Below are 22,065 nucleotides of genomic sequence, written 5' to 3'. Positions count from 1 at the left end.
ACAATTTGGGATTTCGATTGCAATATATCCCATCATTTAACATAGCTTTATGTTTCAATTAAACGAGCTGCGCATCAGAACTTTCTGTTTTACACTGTATCACTTATTTCCGCGTCAAAAATTTCTTAACGATCATTGAAATTGAACTGATTGAACTGAATTAAGGGCATTTAAACTACCTAACAAATTTACCTTATCTAACTTGCCTACCTTCCGCGCATTTTAGAGCGTATATGCGTGAATGTTAATCACAATAAATCTACTCTATTCTATAAATTCTAAATAAATTATTATGCATACAACACTGCGAATTAATTTGAATTAACACAAGCTATGCATTACACATTGCAAATCTTTTATTTGCTTTGAGCTGCAATTTATTGATGAATCTAAACGGCTTCAGTTGATTCAGATGTATTAGGTTGAGAATGACGGTGAGGGTTTACCTGTCTGGTGATGCGGCCAGAACAGGCATTATACAAAGAAGTTTAAAATATCGGGTAATTAGAAAGTTTAAGTACGTTATTATTTAATGCGATACAACATTTTCCTCTGCATACGGTGTTGCAACTCTCCGCGGCGAATCATACAATGAATCACTTTAAAAATAGCTCTTTCAGGATATTTCTAAGATAATTAATGGAACATCAATGAATGCTTAATAAAATGATTTGGACAATGTGAGCTACCTGGCGAGTGAAATCCTGAACGATGCTATTTTCCGACACCTGCGAACCAATAGCAAAACGACGTTTCAGTTGTTTTTCAATACGTGAAATCACCTCTTGATCTTCTTCTGAAGTGAATCCTTCCGCACCTGGAATCAGACACCAATTGAAAATTTCTGTGATATCAAGATTAATAAGTTTGCACAAACCAGCTAAACTTCCGGACATGGCAGCGTCCAAAGTGGACACTTGGAAAAGCCTCAAGGCCTCGTCGACGTGGGTTTCGGAAGCGAACGACTGGAGTTGCATCTTTGCCAAGGATTCAGATAACCGAATCACAGCCTCCAGCTGCCTACAATCGAGAATGATAAAGTTAAATATTGGCAATACATGAATTGTGAAAATAAATCCTAATTTTCTTGTCAGTTGGCCCCTGTTATGCTTCAGAAATCAGATAACGCCTTAAGCTAATAGGAATCATCATAATCTAATTAAATTTATCAACCAAGGCTGAACAAATTACCTGACAGTGATGGGAATGTTTAAACGCTTTTCTGTATCCATTTCGTGTTCTCGTACACCACTGCGCATGAGGACATATCGGTTCTTCAGCTTTTCGGCAGAAGCTTCGGAGAGCCGGGGTCCGCAACGACTGAAACGAAAAAAGATCAAGATGACAATTCATCCATCGAATACAAGGGTAAAAAAGGTTGCCTCATACCTTCGACAAAACCCGATGTATTTCTTGAGCAAAGAGAGACTCAGTTCTCCTTCCTTTAAATCTTCACCAGTTTGAACAGCGTTCATGTGAATACCCATAACGTGTTTAGCTAAAGTCTATTGAAGGAGCAAACTATTAAAATACAAAACATTATTACGTGTTTGAAATTGTTCTAACCATATCTCTGCGCTCGTTGTGTTCATCTTTAACGATGAAGATAGTATCGAAACGCGACAAAATAGTCGGCATAAAATCGATATTTTCTTCACCCTTACTGTCGTCCCATCTCCCGAAAACAGAGTTCGCCGCAGCGAAAACTGCACAGCGTGAATTTAATGTGGTAGTAATACCAGCCTTAAAAAGAAAAGGGCACTCAGTTAACCTGCTTATCACATTTTCTAAAATAAATAGTAATACTTTGGCAATCGAAATGGTTTGCTGTTCCATAGCTTCGTGAATTGCTACACGATCATCTTCACGCATCTTATCGAACTCGTCGATGCACACTACTCCGCCATCAGCAAGAACCATAGCACCTCCTTCCATAACGAAATTGCGCTATAAAGAATCTGTGGTTAAATTAAGAATCAAATACATTATTCAGAATAGTTATTTTACTGTTGAAGGATCGCGGATGACGGAAGCCGTAAGACCAGCTGCCGAAGAACCCTTTCCAGACGTGTACACTGCTACGGGGGCCACTTTTTCAACAAATTTTAGCAACTGCGATTTAGCGGTACCTGGATCTCCCAGAAGTAAAACGTTGATGTCTCCACGTCGAGTTAGACCATCAGGCATGCGTTTGCGAGAACCTGTTAACGCATCGAACGTTAGACGAAAATTGATCATTACTGATAAGTTCAATCGACATACCTCCAAAGAGAAGACAAGCAGCTGCTTTCTTAATATCTTCGAACCCGTAAATACTAGGAGCGATACTTCGGGCGATGCGTTCATAAATGTTGGACGAGGCAGCAAGACGACGAAATAGTTCTTCTTCGTCGGATGTAATGGGGACAGTACTGCTTCTACCAGCTCCCATATTATCTACTTGAATACCAACTACGCGTAGATAACCACTGCGAACACCTACGGCAATTTTCTCTCGAGCCGAAGTCTGTATAAAAAACGTATAAAACTTTAAGTATTCCACTTCATTTAATTTGAAAATTAACATAAATAGCCATACCCTGGTGCTTTTACCAGCTTTTTTGATAGCATAGATGCCTAGAATAGTTAGCCGATTTCCAGGTACTACCTTTTCGCAAAGATAACGGTCACAGAAGAGTTGCAAGTGTCGTGGCATTTCACCTTGTGGTACAGCATCAGGCAACTCTTGTAATTTCAGAGTTTGGAAATCTACACATTCACACTTATCTGGCATAATAAAATAAGGATCCAATAGACATTTGGCTCCTCCTGCTTGCTCTCTTTAATAAAAAAATTTAATTTTAAGTTGATGCATGAAGGGAAAAAAGAAAATAAATAACTTACGAGGCACATTTGCGAGGAAGAATGTATCCCTCGAGACCAGGTTTAATAGTCAAGTTTGGAACTACATTACGGCACGATCGGCATTGGATAGAAATCTTTGTGGCTTTGGCTTTGATACCAGTTGCAGACACAATGATACCAGGGATTTTAACCAACTGTGACACGAGTTCTGACTAATGTAACAAAAGTAAAAATTAATAGCTGGTCTTCTAGAACAAAATGTTACTTTCTCCATACTTTTAAATCTCGAACAGAAATAGAATTGGCATCTGATTTCAGTAAAACTTGAATGTCTTGGACAACAGTTTCCCCTTCAGGCCTAGGAGCAGTTATTTCATCTGCAACTTCTTTAGCAGCTTCTTCTAACTGTAATACATCATAAATGTTACAAAATAACACATTTTTAATATAAATTTTAAGAGATATACCAAAGGCAAGTTATCTGATGGTTGCTTTTGAAGCTTATGAGCGAGCAACTCATCGAAGCTAGAAATATCTTCAATTGAAACTTCCAAGAAATATTGGCCAAGGTTATACTGTTGTTTAAGGGCATCCCTAAAATTTCACAAAAATAAATTAAAAGGTGTCAAGTGATACTGATAGTGCAAACTACCTGTATTTGTAATTAAAATTTCCCTCGTGAAATTGCCGAATGAAGTCTTTAAATTTTTTCTTGATAGCTTGGTTGTTGACAGCAGTTTCATTAGCCTGTTCTTCTGAACCAAAGTTATCTGAATAATAAATTCCCGGATCGTCAAACCCTTCCATTTTTAGCAAAATTTAAGTCTATCGTCAAACTTGATAGGAGCCAAAGCCAAACAAGAGAATGAGGGACAACTGTTGAGCAGAAGGACTGAAGGAGATTGGAGCACTTTTACTTTGTCTCGTTAGCGCCAAAATATAGGTAGTTGCCGCCTGAGCTGTACTTTTAAATATCCATTAAGCTTAAATTTTCCTTTCATTAAGTCATTAATAATTATATTTTTAAAATTAATTTATACCCCAATAGTTTTAATGCATATGATTTTATTTATGACGAAATAATAGTTGTGTCAACTACAATGTTGCATCTGAAATTCTGATGCTATTGCAGACGAATCGACGTGGAAATTTTGAGAGTCACGTCAAATTGTAGATTCCCACCTTCTTCAAAATAAAAAATCAGTTTGATAAACCATGGAAACTGAACGGAAAGAATTAAGTGCTTTGAACGACCAGCTAAAAATTGAATACCAGAAAGGTTTCACGGATGTCAAGAAGTGTTCTGAGATACTCGAAAAACTAAAGGTAATTCAAATCACTATTCCCCTTAAAATCACTTACTGTAACAAGAGATGTTTTTGCATAGGTTGGCCTTACACATATCGCCTATTTACCGTCGGTAGGTGCTCCTCTGGTGAAAGCTGATCTCGAACTTGGTCGTAAGTATTTTAATTTTACCGACTATAACAACTTAAACTAAAATATAATGATGTAAGGTGGTGTCTTGGAATTGGGTGCCTTGTTCAGCATCTCTGCTAAAGATATTCCAGCATTTGAAAGATATGTGGCACAGCTGAAATCATACTATTTGGACTACAGGTTAAACCAAATTTCTTTACAGCAATTTGAAACCACAATTAATTTTCTTGTTAATTTTTAGCAATTTCCTCCAGGAATCTTCTTTGAAGTATGAGCTTCTTGGTTTGAATTTGCTTTGGCTACTTACCCAGAACCGTGTGGCAGAATTTCATACAGAACTTGAACTTCTTTCACCCAATGATATTCAAAAAAATGTCTTTATCCGGTATCCTGTTTCTTTAGAGCAATATTTGATGGAAGGATGCTACAATAAGGTATTTCGGTTTACAAGCTATTATTATTGATTATTTTAAGCCTTGGTATGTCGGTTTGTGTTATCAGATATTCAAAGCAAAAAAAGATGTCCCTGCTCCAAGCTACAGTTACTTTCTCGACATTTTGGTGGACACTATCCGAGATGAAATAGCTGCATGCATGGAGAAATCGTTTGATAAGATCCATTTCAACGAAGCTGCAAAAATGTTGAGCATCACTAATATCAACACTATGAAAGAATATGGGAACACGGTACGTAAAAATTGTTAGGTCATTGACAGATTATGAGGTAATAATTTGTTTTAAATTTCATCCACAGAGAGAATGGTCCATGAATTCTGGCGAATATTATCTATTCCAAATTGACGTCAAAAAGAGTGATGAGTCGTTGACTGCGCTTGATTTAGCTAAGCAGACAATAGAGTACGCTCGTGAACTAGAAATGATCGTGTAAGATTGTATTCTCGTTAAATAACTTGAATGTACTTGAAAATTTCATAAAATAAAAGGCTGCGTTTCTCATTCAAACTTGAGATTTATTATCGTTAGAAGGGTATTTGAACATTTTTAAACTGGCTTGTAATCAAGTTTCGACTCAAGTTTCTTATTGTCTGCCACTTTACGAACTGCTTTCATGAAATCCTCTTCAATCACATAATCTCTTTCCGCGCGAATAGCAAACAGACCAGCTTCGGTACACACATTTCGCAAATCCGCTCCGTTAAAGCTGTCAGACAACTTCACCACAGCCTCATAGTCGATATCGCCATGCTTCGCGATAGGTCCGGCGTGAATTTTCAAAATCTCCAAACGTGCTTGTTCGTTGGGTAAGGGAATTTCAATCTTTCGATCAAGACGACCTGGACGAAGTAGAGCAGGATCTAGGGTATCCGGTCGATTCGTAGCCATGATCATTTTTACCTATAATGTTATCATTCATCCTGTCATTAGTTACACATTCAATAAGGTAAAAAACAAAAGAAGCTAACCTGTCCCAACGAATCGAATCCGTCCATTTGATTCAAGAGTTCCATCAGCGTACGTTGAATCTCTCTGTCAGCCGAAGTACCTTCGCTGAAACGGCGTCCACCTGTTTAACCAACTATAATGAGTAATGGCATTTTAGGAAGAATAAAAAAACTTACCGATTGCATCAATTTCGTCCATGAAAATAATGCAAGGTTGATGATCCCTTGCATAATTGAACATTTCACGAATTAGACGGGCACTCTCGCCGATGTATTTGTCTACAATGGCGCTGGAAACGACCTTTAAGTGCCATTTAAAAGAATTGTGTAAAATCGAGTAGTTTTGGTTTGCAATGCTTTAACCTACCTTCAAAAAGTTGGCATCGAGTTGACTAGCAACGGCTCTCGCAAGGAGAGTTTTTCCAGTGCCTGGTGGTCCATACAACAAACATCCTTTGGGTGGAGTAATGCCAACACGTTGAAATAATTCAGGGTTCAACAGTGGTAGCTCAATCACTTCTCTTAGCTCACGAATCTGCTCACTCAGACCACCTTTAAATTTGTGTTAAATTGTTATTATGTGGGTCAAATGTCATCCTCAATTTATATTTGTTTTTACCAATTTCAGAGTAAGTAACATCTCCCGGATCTTCATGAGACATGTTGTACACTAATGGATCAACTTCACGTGGAAGATATCTCATGATAGTCAGTGTTGTCATGTCCAGAGCTACACGAGTTCCTGACTTTAGTCTAGCCTTATCTAACTGACGTCTACATCCAACAACATAGCGAGGCCCATTGGTAGCTTTGACAATGACTAAATCAAATAATAAAATATTATTATTTACAACTTTAAATTCTGTATAAAAAGGTCAATAAAACTTTTGAGAGCTTACATTTTTCCTCCGTCAGCTGCTTTAGGACTTCCCCAACAATCTAAATTCATGAAAAAACAATACCACATTAAATTTTCCTCCGTAACAAAGACAAAATTAATTTCTCTTTTACTTGGCCAACACTTTGAAGTGCTTTCAAATCATTTTCCGATTTATCGTATTGCTTTGTAAGATCCTTCAACAGTTCTCGCACTAGAGGTGATACACAAAAAGTGTTTGAATTCAAGTCAACCCATGAACTAAAATTTTTAATTGAAAAACTTACTCTCTTTAAGTCTTCCTTCAACTTCAGCATGTTCCAAAAGTTTTTTGCGATAATCTTGAAGGCCTTTTTCTCGGACGGGGTCCATGTTGAGCGGTGAAAATGAAAATGACAGGGCGAAAATGTTACTGAATGCATACACAATTGCCAAACACAGACGTGGTTGCCCTAACGTTCTTCTAGCGTAGCGCAGCCGTAGTCGCCGAAATGACCGTCGCCGATGGCGATTGGCCCCGCACGGGCCCATCATGTCTTAAAATAAAACATTTCAAAAATTTCAATAGGCCTAACATTTATTTGGGAATTTTGAATAACTGTTTAAATTCCGAAAATTAAATTTTTTTTACCTAAGCAGCGCATTTTGCGAATTTATGAATAATTAAGAAAAAAATAAAAATATTCAATGGCATGTGTTCTTGTGTTTTGTTTTCAAGTTTACAGTCGGTTAAAAAATTTTAAAAAATCATATAATTTTGTAGTAATTTGCAAGGATACAAATCAATTTTAGTATTAGCGGGGGTATTATTAAACGAAAATGAATAAATCTGCTGTGGGATTTCAAAAATTAAAATCTCGTCTCCGATATAACACTTCGAATAATTTATTTGTCAAACACGGTCAAACATAATTTTATTAAAGACATTTGCATTTTTTTTTTAAATTCACATTCAATCACGTTGTCGTCTAATTGCTAGCACCCACGACCGGATTCTGCGAGCAAACACAACCGAGGGAATGGCAAGAATAAGAAACACAACGCTCAGGTAAATGAATCTTATATTTCTCAGTCGGTCGCATATGAGTGGATAACATCCGCGCGTGTGTATCTTCTCCTCGATGCGGCCTTTCCTAGACGCGTCCACACCACACCGTTTGATCGGTAATAAACAGCAGGAATCTGGAACATCGGTCCTCATTTCGTTCGGTGTGACGAACCAGTCTTGGTAATCATCGTAACCGCAACATTTCAACTTGCGGTGCGTCACATCCCATTTTTTCGCATCTTGTAAATTATTAGTGCGATCGTACTGCATTATGGATTCGATTAGCTCCACTTCCAGGTCGAATCTCTTATCAGATTGATCTTGCATAAATAACAAGACGATCCCGATGACTAACTGGAAAGTGTAAAATGCATTGACCAAGGTCCGAGGGGGTGATTTCATGCAGGCAATAAGACATCCTATCACACTGGTAGGGGCTAACGTGAAGAGAAGCGAAGAGTAAAAGGCGTAGGATGACAGCGATCCACCGATTAAAGGAAACGTGAAAAACAAAATGTCTTTGACGAACGGTGTCGAACTGTTTAAAGTCTCTACGGAAAAGACTAGCGATAAAGTAAGGAGGATTGTCACCGCATAAACCAAGGCGAAAAGAATTGGCAACACCTTCCACTTCATTATTACGCTCAGCACTTTTTTGTCATTGATTGGTGGAGTTGGTGGAGTGGTTGTCACTGGTATTCACTTGGAGATGATGAAAACCAAAACGCTGTTTTATTTTTCTCCAACAGATAGCAAACGGTTATACGAGATAAGAAAATGCCTCGCCCTCAACGCCCTGACGAGAGATAAGAATCTTGAGCTTAATGGCAAACATTATGTGATGTAGATTTCGTTTACAGATGTGTTGTACACGAAAAATCGTCCACCGCGGCTATATTTATAATTGTTGATTTTTATTTTAACGAATGTTAGCCTATAATACATTATCCATTAGTTCTGAGATTTTTTGTTCAATAAAGTAGGCTATTGTATTGTAATATTGATAAATGGGTAACTAAAAAGAGAAATGGGGAAAGGCAATAAGAACATTTATCTTAACGAAATGCAGTTAAAAGCTTAATAGTGTAATTAGAACAATTGGGGTGATTGCTGATAATAACATTGTGAAATCTTTCACGTACATCAAGTAAGATAATTGTGCATGATAAATAAGTGATCAAATAGATACTTGGAAAATATATGCTCATCGCGGATTTTGAAAAACATTATTTTTTTAAAAAACTTCTATAAGATTTAAGATGATTTCTTTTGAGTAAACGTTCAAACCATTTTCGTGAGCTCTTATAAAATCAATTCTAATTCCTCCGGAATCTCTTGTTACTGACGGCATCTGCTGCCGTCCTTTCAGGTTGTCGTTTCCGGAAATACGACTGGATTGTTGAGAGAATCAATTGGGGAACGGCAGTTGCGTCAGCCAGACTCTTGAATCGTTCCCTGTTTTGTGACATCGTGTTAGTTTTCTCACACCATTTGTTGCCAAGAAATAAATTCAGCTGTTCAGCTTCCACTTTGCACCCCAAAAAAAATTACTCGCGTTAAACTTTGAATGTAAAAATGTGGCAATAAATTCGTGTAAATTTACCTCTAATTGGTGGTAGTTGATGAAGTTTGGTAAATACAGTTCGGCGCCATAATAGATAAGCTAAATGATTTCTGAGTAGTCCTTTAAGAAAAAGAAAAAATTAATAAAGAAAAAAAAAATTCTTGCTCAAAAGTTGCGTAATAACCTTCCATCTCTCTTGGACTGGAAACCCCCAAACGCAGTTGATGGCTTGTAAACTCGGCGAAAGATTCCAAAACCGCTTGGAAGTCTGTGTCTGTTTTAAAAATTTAAAAATCAAGAATAATATTACTATTATAAATGAATTATAGAAATGACTTTACCACTGAGAAAACCTAACGACCGGAGAGATTCCATAGACAAATCCAATTCGATCCAGTCGTCAAAAACTGAACATACGACTTGATCGGCTGGGTAACTGTTGTCTTCTTCACTCTCGATCGGCGAATCGCCTTCGACTTCGCTGTAATAGTCACTATCTGTGGAACTCATTTCCACTTGTGGTTGCTGCTGCTGCATTTCTACGTTATTATTCACTTGGACATCGTTGGCTGCCTCTTGTTCGAACATCCTGCAGTTATACTCTTCTACAATTTGAAATACACCACAGTCTGCAGTATCAGTAGATTTAAAATGATAAAAAACCCCAATTCCTGTAATCAAAGTTAAATCTCATCACTGGAAAAATGTCCGAACAAATCCTGAAAAAACGATGCACACATCGTCAATTAAATTGAATTACCTTGTCTGCCAAGCACAAACAACGTAGCTACAATGGTGGAGACTGAAGTGATACTGACTGGCTTGAGCGCGTAATTAAAAATGATCCTCTTTTGTTTCTTTGTCCTGCTAAATTGAATCGATGCAATTTTAAGAATAATGATCAAATCCGCGGTTGCGAGGTTGTGACCTTTTATTTCTGTTATTCATTCATTTTGCCATTGATGAGATTCCCGCCAACAAAAGCGGATTCTGAGCTTAAGAAATACTGTTGCTGGAACCGCGGTTTTTTCAATTTAAACGAATTTAATTGCCGAAGGCTTTTTCCATCCGCCAGCAACTTTGGACTATTTTCCTGATGAGCTATTCAGTAGTCGGCGGACGAATAATATTTTATTTAAATATGTATTTGTCTTTTTATTGAAACCCATATAGTTTAGATTGTGCAACATAACTTTCCTATTCATTTTGGTTATACTGACATTTGGTTATACTGACATGTGGTATATTTGTCCGTGCAGCACGTCTATACAATAGATTTTATAACCGTTTGTAGCCTAATACTTGTAACTTTATATAGCTCTGTGCGACAACTGCGTAACAACTGCGTCTGACAAATCGGTAACAAAGTCTAACTTATTATGATAGCTACATCTATCTACCTACACATTCTACACTGCTATAAACAACTGCTGGCAGCTGCATCCTGTTTCTTTTGTGAACAATAAGACACTTGCACACTACTCTTAAAAAATGTTTCGTCCAGGGATTGATAGAAATTTCGTCGGTATAAATACGGGACCGTCCGAGACTGCTCCGTCAGTTACCGCTTCATAGCGTATATTCCAGCTTTGTCTGATTTCAGTCTAGGCTCAATTCGCTGAAAAATGAAATCATTTGCTATTGCCAGCTTGATTGCTGTTTTCTTCTCGGTTGCAGTGGTAAGTGAAAATAATTATTTACTACCCGCAAATTACCAAATAATTAATTTAAGTCACGTCACGTATCATTTTTCGATGCTTAATAATAGGATGCCCAGACATTTAAGCCATCTCCACCACCTTCACTAAAGCCTACCCTAAAACCATCTCTACCCCCTACCCTAAAGCCATCTCTACCACCTTCTCTTAAACCATCTCCACCACCGTCACTAAAACCATCTCTACCCCCTACCCTAAAGCCATCTCTACCACCGTCACTAAAACCTACCCTAAAACCATCTCTACCCCCTACCCTAAAGCCATCTCTATCACCTTCTCTTAAACCATCTCTACCACCTACGCTAAAGCCATCTCTACCACCTTCACTAAAGCCATCTCTTCCACCTACGCTAAAACCATCTCTACCACCTTCTCTTAAACCATCTCTACCCCCTACCCTAAAGCCATCTCTACCACCGTCACTAAAACCTACCCTAAAACCATCTCTACCCCCTACCCTAAAGCCATCTCTATCACCTTCTCTTAAACCATCTCTACCACCTACGCTAAAGCCATCTCTACCACCTTCACTAAAGCCATCTCTTCCACCGACTCTCAAACCATCTGTACCACCGAGTCTCAAGCCATCGCTGCCACCCTCGCTAAAGCCATTTCTGCCACCTTCATTGAAGCCATCTCTACCACCGACGTTTAGACCAACAACTGTCAAGCTGTAATTGAAGACAAATTAACAACTCTTCTCATGTTGTCTCATATTTAAATGATTTAATTTTATACAGTTTTTAACGTATTTTACTGTTTTTACATAATTCTTTTTTTATGACGTAAGTATTGGGTGATTACGACAACAGTAGCAGCCTTGGTGGATCATTTGGACATATGGCGATGACAATTAAATATTAATCAGATATTAATAGTCTACAAGTTTCCCATTTTTAAAAAATATTAAAAACTACGTAGATGTTTCAATAAAGACAAAAATTTGCATACCACTTTCACATTTTTTTAAATTTTCTAATCAAATAAATAAATAATAATAGTAATCAAGGTAATCAAATTGGTTATTAGTCAAATAATTTAGTAATCAAATAATAATGAAACCGTCCAAAAAGTTCTGTTGGTCATGTTTCTCGATTTTTCTGTCGTCAATTTCAATCAGCTGTGTCTGTCTGCATCTGTCACGTAGGTGTAGGAGAACGAAATTCTTTGCACAGTCAAATTCAATTAGTAGCTATTAATATTTACCGTAGAACTAATAGACTAGACCAGACTGTGTAATTAGATCCGGATCTGCATCATATGATTGAACAGAACGTATGCAGCCCGCACATGACGCACATATCCACATTTTCCGGAACCACCTTTCGATTAATTAAACTAACAGAAGGCCGAGCATACGAACCGATTGACACGTTCAAATCAATTACGTGGTGACGAGTATAAATGGCAGCCCATTCGATAGTGGCGATCCACAGCATCATTTGGCTCCTACCGACCGTGCGCTGAAAAATGAAGCTCCTCGCAATTTGCGTCCTGATCGCCGTCTGCCTTGCCGTCGCCTCGGTAAAACCAAATTTGACTAAATTTCCGCTATTTTTGGTCCCATTGCTATCCATTGTTATGTTGCAAATTTTTTTTTTTTTTTAATTCACGTTTGACTCTTTTTGATTTGCGCAACAGGAGGCTAAGGTGACAAAAAGGCCCAAACCGACTTTAGCACCCAAGCCAACGGCCAAGCCCAAACCGTCAGTCAAGCCCAAACCATCGGCTGCGCCCAAGCCAACGAAAAAGCCGGCGCCAACTCGTAAACCGAGGGATCTTTATGAAGATGAGCTTCGTCACGATTCAACTCGTCGCCCTCATCCATCCCGCCGCCCCAGGACTGAAAGGCCCCACCCAACACGCAGGCCAGGGACTAAGAGGCCCCACCCAACACGCAGGCCCAGAGATTTGATGGAAGAACGTCGTCACGATTCGACTCGCAGACCCCATCCATCCCACAAGCCCAGAACCGGCAAGCCCCACCATCCTAGCCGCCGACCCCATCCATCTCGCAGACCGAGAGATCTGCAGGATGTCCAGCAGGAACTTCGCGAAAAGACCCGTGCCCCGAAAACTCCCAAGCCTTCCAAAGCGCCTAAAACCCAAAAGCCTAAACAGACGAAAGCGCCTAAAACCCAGAAGCCTAAACCGACTAAAGTCCCCAAGACCCATAAGCCCAAACCGACAACTACCACTACTCCGGCGCCTTAACTTGTGACGGCGTAGTAAATGAATCGCCGATATTCCTTTAATCACTCAATTTCAGTCACATACACAAATGTATTGTGCCTAATTGAAGTGTTGATATTTTAGCGAAGATTATTGGATCGGACGGTTTTTTATGACATTGGATAAAATATATTGGCAATTTCTAAAATGTAAAATGATTTAGACCAACACTTAATACAATTGGATAGTCCTGAACGCTTGGCATTTCTTGTTGTTTTCTACTGAACGGTCGAGGGTAGAAAATAATTACCCTAAAACCAAAAGTATATCATCTTCCAAAATAAGTTCTCAAATTAAAAACAAAGTTTTTACAATAAGTTATTCTACTAATTTAGCTGTATATCAATTTGATTGACATATAATCGCATATAATACAGCTTGATTGATTAGCCATTAATTCCACCAATATCCGGCTATAGCTAATTAAAATATTTAACTAACTTTATTGTTGTTGTTATGGTTAGTGACATTGACTGATGAGAGGTAAAGATTCTAACTCCCATTGGCCTTCGACGTCCTCAAAGGTCCTCAAAAAATCCCCAACTTCATAACCCAATTCTTTTTTCTTTTTTTTAAATTCTTTATTCAATTGGGTAGAGGTGGCTATGGCCTTCTTGTATTGGATCATGGACTGGTGGTGGTCGATGGAGTCCACTATGTCCTTATATCCAAGTTCGCTAACTAATATAAAATCCCATCGTTTGTTGTATCACACGTACGTGCCCACTATACATTATACGGCCTCGATCGGATGTGTACATTAAAATGTCGGTGAGCAACAAAGCAGAGGTTTGATCGACCTTGGAAACCATTAGCGCGGTTGCGAAATTGCTTTATTCCAGCGTACGTACTTCATCATTCCGTGTAAATCGACTATAAATCGATTGTTTTAAAAAATCAATTTCTTTTTAAAAGTAATATAGTAGTGCGACACACTAATTTCTGATCACCATCAATTAATTGGCTTGCCTTGTTCAGTATACCAGCCCAGCACGCACATGTTCTTACATTTAATCGAATAAGCTCTATATTATTTACTTGGTATAAAACGCTGCTGTGCATACATCTACCTACGGTTTCCATTTGTCCTTGGTACACATGTGTCCGAATTCGCAGCTGCATGCTTGCATCCGTGTCTCTCACCAGCTCCCAGCCCAAAAAAATAAAACCTTGTCGCGGTTTTCCCATAGCTTCGCTCGGAGCTGTGAACAAAATACACGCGACGGTATTGAAGCGGAAATGACCACGCTGACTTTATTTTTGTTTTTATTTTTCTGATTGCTATATAGTACACCCGTAGCCTATCATTATAATTGTCACGGACGGACGGCGATTGATGATCTATGGCCAGTATAAAACGTAGGCGCCCATATTGGAGATTGTCACAATCGAAACTGCTTCCGTAGCGAATTGAAGCATCTTATCGCTTACGTAATAATAGTGCTGTGTGTTGTTCTACAGTTTGAACTCTCGCTGGAAAATGAAACAATTCCCCTGGATTATTGTCGCCTTGATCGCTATTTGCAGCGTTCACATAACCGTTAGTCATTTCTATTATTATATGTTCTAATTTAATTTGTACAACCCAAATGAATTATGTTGCCCCCCCATTCAGATGGCGAACCTTCAACGGAAGAATTCGACAGATGTGTACATCCCAGCGCCGACCCTTTTCCGATCCGTTTTCGGCGGTCGCCCTATCCAAGGTTATCCGAAAGATCGTGATACTCCTGTTCAGACTGCCAATAAGAAGGAGGATGAGCCTGAGGAAGACAATCAACTCGACGACGCAGCAGTCGAGGAAAACAAAATCAACACCGAGGACGCCGGAAGCGAAGAAAGTGAAGAGGACGACAGCAACGAAAGCCGGATCAAAAAGAGCGCTAGCGACAGCGACGAAAGTGGCAGCGACGAGAGCGACGAGAGTGATGAAAGTGACGAGTCCGACGAAGAAGATGACGACGATGATGACAAACCCAAACGTAAACCGAGCCGTTGGCGTCAAACTCGATACGGCAGCTCGTTCCGCATCCAAGCCGTCGGACGACCCATCAACTACCGTCAAGACAGTCGGAACCCGGAAACTTCGAGATATTGAAAGTTCTCCGACTGTCTGATACTATAAACAAATTGATGTAGGGTGAAAAAAATGCTCAGTACTAAATTATTTCATGACCGAATTATAGAGTTTTTTAGAAATACCTGAAAATGATGAATACAATTTTTAACAAAAACACGTACGCTATTGGCTCGAGTAACGTGTGCTGATGTAAGACATTAGAGTAAGAAATTTCTTCCAACGCAGATTTCGATTTAAGTGTCTTAGGCATCTTAACAAATGGTAATTAAAAATTTTTACCTTTTGCTTGTGTGGCCCAAAAAATGGAACGTGATTCTCTACCTTAATAGTTCCCGTATTTTTCTCATGTGACATGAATTATGAGACCATATAAACAACAGCACTATCCATCCAAAAATAGTTTTAACTTTGAGTCTTAACGCGCGGTAACAACATGCACCATCACTCCTGACTTGAAAATCTACCTTTTAGTTAACGACTGTGAGTCTGGAGGTAATAAAATAATGGCGTGATTACATTAAAGACTCCATACCGCGAGAGTCAAAGTGTATGTTCGTGTCAGGGATCAAAATGATTTACTGGATCACGGGACCCCGGGTATATAGACTGCAATAAATGGCCGCATATATATGTATACTGTTGGGGGTGTTTCATCATCAAACGGTGGCGCTATCCCCAAGTCGTAAATTAGTAAAAATGTATATTACTTATTTATCTCTTAAGCTCAAACACGACAGGGAGTTGATAGGCTGTGCTAGGATGACTTTCAAATATTTTTCAAAGCGTCTGGTGCTCTGTTAATGCTGACACGGTACAAGACTATATTAGATAAATAGCAAGTGGGACTAAAATTAGTTTGATGCAAGTCATGCAACAATAAGGAAAGCATATACGTGTTGAATATGATTCATAATCAACCGATAAAATCTGGATTAAGGGAAAAAGTAAATGTTTGGTGCGGTTTTTTGAGAGGAGATCACAGCATGAGTAAAGTTCAAAAAATAAATCTTCCAGCAATTCGTGAAGGGCTATAAGAAACCAAATTCACATGTCTGATTACAGCAGTAAATATTATGGCAGGATAATAACGTTATCGGTGAGCAAACAACAGTATAATCACGAGGAAAACAAAGCGTGCACTATATAAATGACAAGAAACGCATTTGCTAGCTCCAGGTCATTGGAGTTGTCTCCATCACCGGATCAAGGTGAGTAGAAGCACTTTTCTCTGCTAAAAGATCGTTTAGTATTACAGTCGTAGAAAAATATTTTCTTAATTGAAAATTTAATTTAAATTATTTTCAGTTATTTCGACGAATCTTCCCAAACGCGTCAACATGGCCAAGTATAAACTTGACATTTAAATTTTTAAATCTTATTTTGAACTGAATTTTGGAACGCTCTGTCTCAGGTTTTCTGTGGTAGCACTTGCGGCAGTCTGTTTCATCGCCATGCTCGGCATGAACGACGCTTACGTCATCCAACCTCGCACTATGCAGAAAGGTAAATATCTTAAGGAAAATTAAATTTAATATTCCAACTATTTGTTAAGATAATTTGATGGGCATTTATAAATCTAGTTCTTCTGGATAAAGCAAGGATCACTAAAAGTAATTCGGCACCCTTGATAACAGCTGAGGGAAAAGCCATTTGCACCACGCCTGAGTGCGTCGTCGCAGGTAAATATTTCCTCAATTTTGTTTCGAAACGTTGAAAAACAAACTAGGGGGAAAAAAAAACAACCGAACATTTTTCATTTTCAAATATTTCAGCGTCCAATTTGATTGAATCAATGGATCTGACTGCCGACCCATGCCAGGACTTTTTCCAGTACGCTTGCGGCGGATGGATCGCGAAAAATCCAATTCCGGAATCGAAATCCAGATGGACTCAATTTGACGTTTTACGCGACGACTTGACCGAAACTTTGAAAGGTTATTTAATTTTTAATTGATTCATGACCACCATTTTATTCACGGGTAATAACGTCATTTTTTTAGTAATTCTACGCGAGCCCAACAACCCAGATGACGCCATTCCCGTCAACACTGCCCGAGACATGTTCACCGCTTGCTCCGACACCGGTAAATTTTTACAAAAAGTAAAGTGAAGTGTGTTGTTCAAAATTTACCAAATATGGCCATTATTCATTTATATTGCAGCCACGATTGAAACTGTTGGCCTGAAACCTCTGACTGATCTTCTGGGTCTCTTTGGCAACTGGCCGATGACCCAAAGCACCTGGGATGAGACTTCGTTCGACTGGAAGGCAGCCACCGTTGCCGGCCGACAGTTGTACGGTACCAATTACTTCCTCAGTGTCTTCAACTATCTCGACTCTGAAAATACCGATCAAAGCACCATCTACGTAAGTTTGCCGATTCCTTTTTGGTGTCAGGAGCTGAAATTTTTGCCATAACAATTGATTATACTTTCCAAATTTAGATTGATCAAAGCTCTCTGGCTCTGCCCCGTTCCACCCTGGTGAATCCTTCCGGTTCTCCGGAAATCATGACGGCTTACTCCGATTACATGACCAATGCCGCCAAAGCCATCCGTGACAACATGGCCACTGGTGCCACTGACGCCCAGATTGACGCTGACGTTTTGGCTACGTGGACTTTCGAATCCGAGTTGGCCAAGGTGAAATCTCTTTTCCAAATATATTTCGACTATTAATTACAAAAGTTTGATTATTCCTATAATAAATTGATTAATAGATTACAACACCGGCTGAGGACCGTCGTAACATCACTCGCCTGTACAACCCCCTATTGGTTAGCGAAGTTCAAGGTTGGACCGACAGTGTTAGCACCACCACTAACAACGGAAAGGTCGGTTAAAATTGAATGAATTAAAAATATAGATGAATTAAAGTTTAGCGTCCTATTTTACGACAATGTGTAGATCGACTGGGAGAAATATCTGACCGATATCTACAGTTTGGCTAGCATTACAGTGCCGTCCACCGAGCGTGTCATCGTCACCGAGACCGACTACTTGAAGAAACTGGTCGCTCTTTTGGATGCCACACCCACTCGCACCATCGGTAACGCGAAATCAATTTCAAATTAAATCATCCAAATGAGCGCTATTTTGACATTTCTAATTCCCATCTTTAGCCAATTACATTCACTGGCGTTTCGTCAAGGATCTGGGAGGCTACACAACTCAACAGATGATCGATCTCGCCTTCGCTTTCTCCAGTGTTTTGTACGGCACCAGCCAACCCGAAGCCAGGTATACATATCCTTAATTGAACTAAGCCGCAACTGTTTAGAATGAATTGACATTGAAAAATCAAGGTCGACGACATGCGCCAACCAGGCCAACAACTTGGTGGGTTACGCTACCGGTGCCAAGTACGTCGAGAGAGCTTTCGACGAGGCTGCCAAAACCGAGGTGAATAATTAATTAATTACACACAATTTAAAAAAAAATTATTATAATATAGATAACGAAGGAAGAGAGTGTGGACCGTGAATTTTTACACGACATTTGTTTTTCCAATTTAAAATAATCCAGACCACGTTGATGATCGCCAACTTGAAAACAGCCTTTAAGACTTTGGTCGATGATGCTACCTGGATGGACGACGGAACGAAAGCCATCGCCCGAGAGAAGGCTGACTACATGAGTGAATTTGTTGGTTACCCGGATTGGATCAAGGATAAGGCCGCCCTTGAAGCTTACTACGACGGGGTAATTATTAGTTATTTCGCAATAATAACACTTCAGTCGTTTATATCTTTTCTTTCGATTCTATACTTTCACTGAATCGCAGAGATATACTAGTGTTGTATGCCTGGGAATTGTATTTAATCACAGTTGCATTTATTTTTAATTCCCGAAAACAGTTGGCCGCAACAACCGCGACACACTTCCAGAACGTGCAGAATGCCAACGCGTTCCTGAACAAGAAGGATTTCCTGACTCTGCGAGGACCCACTGATCGCACTAGATGGAACACTTACCCTTCAATCGTCAACGCTTTCTACGAGCCCCAGCTCAACTCCATCAGTAAATATTTGAATAATTGTCAATGACTTGAATTGATTTGAATGAATTTCAACCAAAATTCATATAATTACAGCTTTCCCCGCCGGCATTTTGCAACCTCCTTTCTACGGATTGGGTCGCTTGTCGTAAGTGTACTTTCAAATTCATTCAATCTCGCAACTTATATAATTTGGTTTCATTATTTTATTCTTGTAGAAATATGAATTACGGAGGCATTGGTGCCGTCATTGGACACGAAATCACTCACGGCTTCGACGATCAAGGTCGCCAGAGTGACAAACTCGGCAACACGGCCAACTGGTGGACTCCCGAAACTTTGACAAACTACCTGGAACGAGCTCAATGCTTCATCGATCAGTACAGCAACTTCACCGTCGCCAGCGGATCACACGTCAGTTCCTTTCCAAAGCTTTTCAACATCATTTTAAAAAATTAATTAAAAAAGGTTGTAATTAATATCCGATTCCAACGATGAACAGGTGAACGGAGTGACCACTCAGGGCGAAAACATTGCCGACAACGGCGGTTTGCGTGAAGCTTACCGAGCCTACAACTTCTACGTGGCCGCCAACGGAGCTGAGCCGCAGTTGCCCGGTTTGGAGCAGTTCACGGCCGATCAGATCTTTTTCCTCTCTTATGCCAACTTGTGGTGCGGAGTCGAAACACCTGAGCGTCTCGAGGAGCAGATTTTGACCGATCCGCACAGCCCGAGCCGCTTCCGCGTCATCGGCCCGCTCTCCAACAACGAGGATTTCGCCCGCGAGTTCAGCTGCCCGGTCGGAAGCCCCATGAACCGCGAGAACGATTGCATTTTGTGGTAAATTGACTTTCGCTGTTTTATTATTCACCTTCAGTGGCGATTGTGTATCCCACGTATCGGTGAATGAATATGAACTGACATTATAATCCAAAGACTAAACTGTTTGTTGTGCAATATGAGATACATTGAATAATACAGTATAATACAAGTGATTTTGTGATGTTGAAAAACAGAAGCGAGGGTTTCTTTATTCCTAATTGGGGATATTTGTACGCTTAATCATTAAACGCTGGAACAAATTATGTCCTTCAAATATGACGCTTGGTTAGTAAAAATCGATCGAGCCGGACATGTACTGTATGTAGGCTAACGTAGTTTCAAGGGATGGAAATTTTTTTAATGCGAGGAGGTGTGGTTGCAGGTCAAAAATGTTCTGCACTCTTGTTGCACTTTGCTTCAAGTGTTTAAAGTTCAAATATTTTCAAATGTGATAACCCACAGAAAAAAATGTGAGTACAGAAAACAAAAACAAGCCTGATCTGCAGTCGTTCGACAAAGAGATTTTTAGTGAACCCTTACTGAGAAAAAAACCAAAACGGAGAAAGAAAACAGTTGCAGCAGTCAACCGCCTAGCTCAGGAATAAACATACCCAACGTGACTACTTAACGACTTATAATCAACGCCACAAAAAATGGCCAAAAAGGAAGAATAGACATCAATTTTGTCCTACCTTTATGCCTGGGAAATACAGCCAGGCATCCATCCTTCCATCTGCTGAAGAGTTGAATGACACCAGACGGGATAGGGTAAAAAGGGTGTCCTCGTGAATACACCCACATTCACATGGGCGTACACGAGGACATTTAAAGAGAGGGGAAAAAGAGGGATCCGTAACTCGATGGACATCGTTAGTTTTCCAGTGTAATGGGATGCTTTTTAATCTAAATAAAAATAGAAAATGGGTTACGAATAAATATTGACAGAAAGTCAGAAACAAAAAGTCAGAAAAAGTCGAAATTATGAGACACTGGGTAAACCCATAAACCCTAATTTTTAATAAATAAGAGAATTAAAGGTTTACATGTTACATGTAATACCTGCATTGATGCAGGTAATGAAGCATTAAAATATCTAACTAGTAGGTCACAGACTCACAGGTCAATAAAAGTAAAGGAAATAATTACCCAAGCGATGATCCCTAGATTGTTGCTGGTGACAGTTTCAACACCTCTGCACAAGAAAATCTTGCATCTTGTTGTTATGATGGATTATGATGCTGGATAGCTCTGGCCTCAAATCTGAAAAAAAAAGAAAAATGTTACATATGAGTACAAACAAACTGCCATGCATCGACAGGGCAATTACATGATAAATGCTAGTCATACAAGAATTAACATTTCACAAATTTAGAACAGATTTAACTTACTATTTGGCCTATTTAAGCTCCCATATAATCATTGCATTTAGCTATTCTTAGTTTCATTTACCCGCCAAAAAGCATCGAGTCGAGAGCATGGAGAACCGATGGAGAAACGCGACACAATACACATCACACACGAGACGAACAGACGATCACATTTTCGTAATTATTTGATTTGTTCTTGTTGTTTTTTTTTTCATTTCGTGCAGCCACGTACGTTTTCAAAAGAGTTATCGTTCCGTTTTCTATATAATCTAAAACTTTGTGGGCATACGCAATACGCATGCTTCTCATTTCACTAAACCGAAAGCACTAAGCAGACGACACTTGTCAAATTTTAAATTTTCAGCATGATTACGATATTTTAACAAAATATCGATAGAAATGAAAAATGATAATAAATCAAACTGATCAAACTCCCCCCCCCCCCCTAAAAATCCAAACCGCTCAAAAACAATAAGGGAATAGGGAATATGTTTTAGGTGAAATCAAATACCATATCTGTTTGGTGTTTGGTATGTAATTTTCCGGTAAGACCCCGCCAAAAAATCGACCCCTTCCCCTAAATCCAAACCGCAAAAACGATAAAAGCGGTTTAATCGCCAGCGATCAACATTCGCTGAACGGATCGGGATTATTTTCAAGCCCACTCTTGACG

At 39.3% G+C, this 22,065-nt stretch overlaps 9 protein-coding genes and 1 long non-coding RNA gene across 12 annotated transcripts; 5 read left to right on the top strand and 5 right to left on the bottom strand.

The window, feature by feature from the left end:
- Window positions 1-338: 338 nt before the first annotated feature.
- On the bottom strand, window positions 339-3,745 carry LOC124207064 (DNA replication licensing factor mcm5-like). Its single transcript, XM_046604326.1, has 14 exons — window positions 3,497-3,745; window positions 3,312-3,438; window positions 3,121-3,249; window positions 2,884-3,056; window positions 2,579-2,819; window positions 2,263-2,506; window positions 2,008-2,201; window positions 1,807-1,947; window positions 1,567-1,743; window positions 1,390-1,505; window positions 1,192-1,320; window positions 878-1,020; window positions 690-817; window positions 339-627 (listed from the first exon to the last, which is right to left on the bottom strand). The coding sequence occupies exons 1-14, from the start codon at window positions 3,649-3,651 to the stop codon at window positions 526-528; spliced, it is 2,199 nt and encodes a 732-aa protein (XP_046460282.1). The 5' UTR covers window positions 3,652-3,745; the 3' UTR covers window positions 339-525.
- Window positions 3,746-3,960: 215 nt separating this feature from the next.
- On the top strand, window positions 3,961-5,247 carry LOC124207026 (26S proteasome non-ATPase regulatory subunit 8-like). Its single transcript, XM_046604271.1, has 6 exons — window positions 3,961-4,170; window positions 4,232-4,304; window positions 4,362-4,464; window positions 4,526-4,718; window positions 4,786-4,971; window positions 5,039-5,247. Exons 1-6 carry the CDS (start codon window positions 4,060-4,062, stop codon window positions 5,171-5,173), a joined length of 801 nt encoding a protein of 266 aa, XP_046460227.1. The 5' UTR covers window positions 3,961-4,059; the 3' UTR covers window positions 5,174-5,247.
- On the bottom strand, window positions 5,235-7,044 carry LOC124207025 (26S proteasome regulatory subunit 10B). The gene is made up of 8 exons (XM_046604270.1): window positions 6,852-7,044; window positions 6,699-6,778; window positions 6,587-6,626; window positions 6,307-6,507; window positions 6,055-6,239; window positions 5,865-5,988; window positions 5,709-5,809; window positions 5,235-5,640 (listed from the first exon to the last, which is right to left on the bottom strand). The coding sequence occupies exons 1-8, from the start codon at window positions 6,934-6,936 to the stop codon at window positions 5,287-5,289; spliced, it is 1,170 nt and encodes a 389-aa protein (XP_046460226.1). The 5' UTR covers window positions 6,937-7,044; the 3' UTR covers window positions 5,235-5,286.
- Window positions 7,045-7,462: 418 nt separating this feature from the next.
- Window positions 7,463-8,327, bottom strand: LOC124206964 (tetraspanin-9-like). The gene has a single exon (XM_046604192.1). The coding sequence runs from the start codon at window positions 8,246-8,248 to the stop codon at window positions 7,517-7,519; it is 732 nt and encodes a 243-aa protein (XP_046460148.1). The 5' UTR covers window positions 8,249-8,327; the 3' UTR covers window positions 7,463-7,516.
- A 313-nt stretch (window positions 8,328-8,640) lies between these two features.
- LOC124208325 lies at window positions 8,641-10,068 on the bottom strand. The gene is made up of 5 exons (XM_046606102.1): window positions 9,937-10,068; window positions 9,518-9,847; window positions 9,361-9,450; window positions 9,216-9,296; window positions 8,641-9,067 (listed from the first exon to the last, which is right to left on the bottom strand). Exons 2-5 carry the CDS (start codon window positions 9,762-9,764, stop codon window positions 9,021-9,023), a joined length of 465 nt encoding a protein of 154 aa, XP_046462058.1. The 5' UTR covers window positions 9,765-9,847; window positions 9,937-10,068; the 3' UTR covers window positions 8,641-9,020.
- A 626-nt stretch (window positions 10,069-10,694) lies between these two features.
- On the top strand, window positions 10,695-11,847 carry LOC124208321 (adhesive plaque matrix protein-like). Its single transcript, XM_046606096.1, has 3 exons — window positions 10,695-10,855; window positions 10,945-11,567; window positions 11,685-11,847. Exons 1-3 carry the CDS (start codon window positions 10,802-10,804, stop codon window positions 11,692-11,694), a joined length of 687 nt encoding a protein of 228 aa, XP_046462052.1. The 5' UTR covers window positions 10,695-10,801; the 3' UTR covers window positions 11,695-11,847.
- A 423-nt stretch (window positions 11,848-12,270) lies between these two features.
- LOC124208323 (extensin-like) lies at window positions 12,271-13,276 on the top strand. 3 transcript variants are annotated; one of them, XM_046606098.1, is made up of 3 exons: window positions 12,271-12,418; window positions 12,536-12,724; window positions 12,758-13,276. In XM_046606098.1, exons 1-3 carry the CDS (start codon window positions 12,365-12,367, stop codon window positions 13,106-13,108), a joined length of 594 nt encoding a protein of 197 aa, XP_046462054.1. In that variant the 5' UTR covers window positions 12,271-12,364; the 3' UTR covers window positions 13,109-13,276. The 3 variants fall into 3 exon arrangements, with proteins under 3 accessions (XP_046462054.1, XP_046462055.1, XP_046462053.1); XM_046606099.1 differs by having other exon boundaries at window positions 12,536-12,985; window positions 13,019-13,276; XM_046606097.1 differs by having other exon boundaries at window positions 12,536-13,276.
- A 1,052-nt stretch (window positions 13,277-14,328) lies between these two features.
- Window positions 14,329-15,352, top strand: LOC124208324 (probable ATP-dependent RNA helicase ddx56). The gene is made up of 2 exons (XM_046606100.1): window positions 14,329-14,666; window positions 14,742-15,352. The coding sequence occupies exons 1-2, from the start codon at window positions 14,607-14,609 to the stop codon at window positions 15,222-15,224; spliced, it is 543 nt and encodes a 180-aa protein (XP_046462056.1). The 5' UTR covers window positions 14,329-14,606; the 3' UTR covers window positions 15,225-15,352.
- A 917-nt stretch (window positions 15,353-16,269) lies between these two features.
- LOC124208320 (neprilysin-4-like) lies at window positions 16,270-20,198 on the top strand. The gene is made up of 17 exons (XM_046606095.1): window positions 16,270-16,414; window positions 16,512-16,551; window positions 16,618-16,709; window positions 16,787-16,885; window positions 16,979-17,140; window positions 17,207-17,290; window positions 17,369-17,574; window positions 17,652-17,849; window positions 17,927-18,040; window positions 18,114-18,255; window positions 18,329-18,446; window positions 18,512-18,608; window positions 18,732-18,908; window positions 19,064-19,226; window positions 19,300-19,351; window positions 19,422-19,617; window positions 19,706-20,198. Exons 1-17 carry the CDS (start codon window positions 16,354-16,356, stop codon window positions 20,045-20,047), a joined length of 2,343 nt encoding a protein of 780 aa, XP_046462051.1. The 5' UTR covers window positions 16,270-16,353; the 3' UTR covers window positions 20,048-20,198.
- A 370-nt stretch (window positions 20,199-20,568) lies between these two features.
- On the bottom strand, window positions 20,569-21,770 carry LOC124208319. Its single transcript, XR_006880421.1, has 3 exons — window positions 21,414-21,770; window positions 21,172-21,285; window positions 20,569-20,928 (listed from the first exon to the last, which is right to left on the bottom strand). It is a non-coding gene; the product is annotated as an uncharacterized LOC124208319 (long non-coding RNA).
- Between the last annotated feature and the right edge of the window lie 295 nt (window positions 21,771-22,065).

This window comes from Daphnia pulex, chromosome 11 (genome assembly GCF_021134715.1).
Source record: "Daphnia pulex isolate KAP4 chromosome 11, ASM2113471v1".
Lineage (NCBI taxonomy): Eukaryota > Metazoa > Arthropoda > Branchiopoda > Diplostraca > Daphniidae > Daphnia > Daphnia pulex.
The sequence above is the reverse complement of the archived record's forward strand: the minus strand, read 5'-3'. Positions and strand labels throughout refer to the sequence as shown.

Coding starts and splice junctions, on each gene's coding strand:
- LOC124207064 (XM_046604326.1), bottom strand. CDS start 3,651: ATGGAAGGGTTTGACGATCCGGGAATTTATTATTCAGATAACTTTGGT. Junction 2,202..2,262: donor TGCTTGTCTTCTCTTTGGAG/GTATGTCGATTG, acceptor ATGCGTTAACAG/GTTCTCGCAAACGCATGCCT. Junction 1,021..1,191: donor AACATTCCCATCACTGTCAG/GTAATTTGTTCA, acceptor TCTCGATTGTAG/GCAGCTGGAGGCTGTGATTC.
- LOC124207026 (XM_046604271.1), top strand. CDS start 4,060: ATGGAAACTGAACGGAAAGAATTAAGTGCTTTGAACGACCAGCTAAAA. Junction 4,305..4,361: donor AGCTGATCTCGAACTTGGTC/GTAAGTATTTTA, acceptor TAATGATGTAAG/GTGGTGTCTTGGAATTGGGT. Junction 4,972..5,038: donor TGAAAGAATATGGGAACACG/GTACGTAAAAAT, acceptor TTTCATCCACAG/AGAGAATGGTCCATGAATTC.
- LOC124207025 (XM_046604270.1), bottom strand. CDS start 6,936: ATGGACCCCGTCCGAGAAAAAGGCCTTCAAGATTATCGCAAAAAACTT. Junction 5,810..5,864: donor GGACGAAATTGATGCAATCG/GTAAGTTTTTTT, acceptor TTGGTTAAACAG/GTGGACGCCGTTTCAGCGAA. Junction 5,641..5,708: donor GATTCGATTCGTTGGGACAG/GTTAGCTTCTTT, acceptor ATAACATTATAG/GTAAAAATGATCATGGCTAC.
- LOC124206964 (XM_046604192.1), bottom strand. CDS start 8,248: ATGAAGTGGAAGGTGTTGCCAATTCTTTTCGCCTTGGTTTATGCGGTG.
- LOC124208325 (XM_046606102.1), bottom strand. CDS start 9,764: ATGTTCGAACAAGAGGCAGCCAACGATGTCCAAGTGAATAATAACGTA. Junction 9,451..9,517: donor GTCGTTAGGTTTTCTCAGTG/GTAAAGTCATTT, acceptor TTTTTAAAACAG/ACACAGACTTCCAAGCGGTT. Junction 9,068..9,215: donor TCAACTACCACCAATTAGAG/GTAAATTTACAC, acceptor GTCACAAAACAG/GGAACGATTCAAGAGTCTGG.
- LOC124208321 (XM_046606096.1), top strand. CDS start 10,802: ATGAAATCATTTGCTATTGCCAGCTTGATTGCTGTTTTCTTCTCGGTT. Junction 10,856..10,944: donor TTTTCTTCTCGGTTGCAGTG/GTAAGTGAAAAT, acceptor GCTTAATAATAG/GATGCCCAGACATTTAAGCC.
- LOC124208323 (XM_046606097.1), top strand. CDS start 12,365: ATGAAGCTCCTCGCAATTTGCGTCCTGATCGCCGTCTGCCTTGCCGTC. Junction 12,419..12,535: donor TCTGCCTTGCCGTCGCCTCG/GTAAAACCAAAT, acceptor TTTGCGCAACAG/GAGGCTAAGGTGACAAAAAG.
- LOC124208324 (XM_046606100.1), top strand. CDS start 14,607: ATGAAACAATTCCCCTGGATTATTGTCGCCTTGATCGCTATTTGCAGC. Junction 14,667..14,741: donor TTTGCAGCGTTCACATAACC/GTTAGTCATTTC, acceptor CCCCCCATTCAG/ATGGCGAACCTTCAACGGAA.
- LOC124208320 (XM_046606095.1), top strand. CDS start 16,354: ATGACAAGAAACGCATTTGCTAGCTCCAGGTCATTGGAGTTGTCTCCA. Junction 18,041..18,113: donor CCACCACTAACAACGGAAAG/GTCGGTTAAAAT, acceptor GACAATGTGTAG/ATCGACTGGGAGAAATATCT. Junction 18,447..18,511: donor ACCAGCCAACCCGAAGCCAG/GTATACATATCC, acceptor TGAAAAATCAAG/GTCGACGACATGCGCCAACC.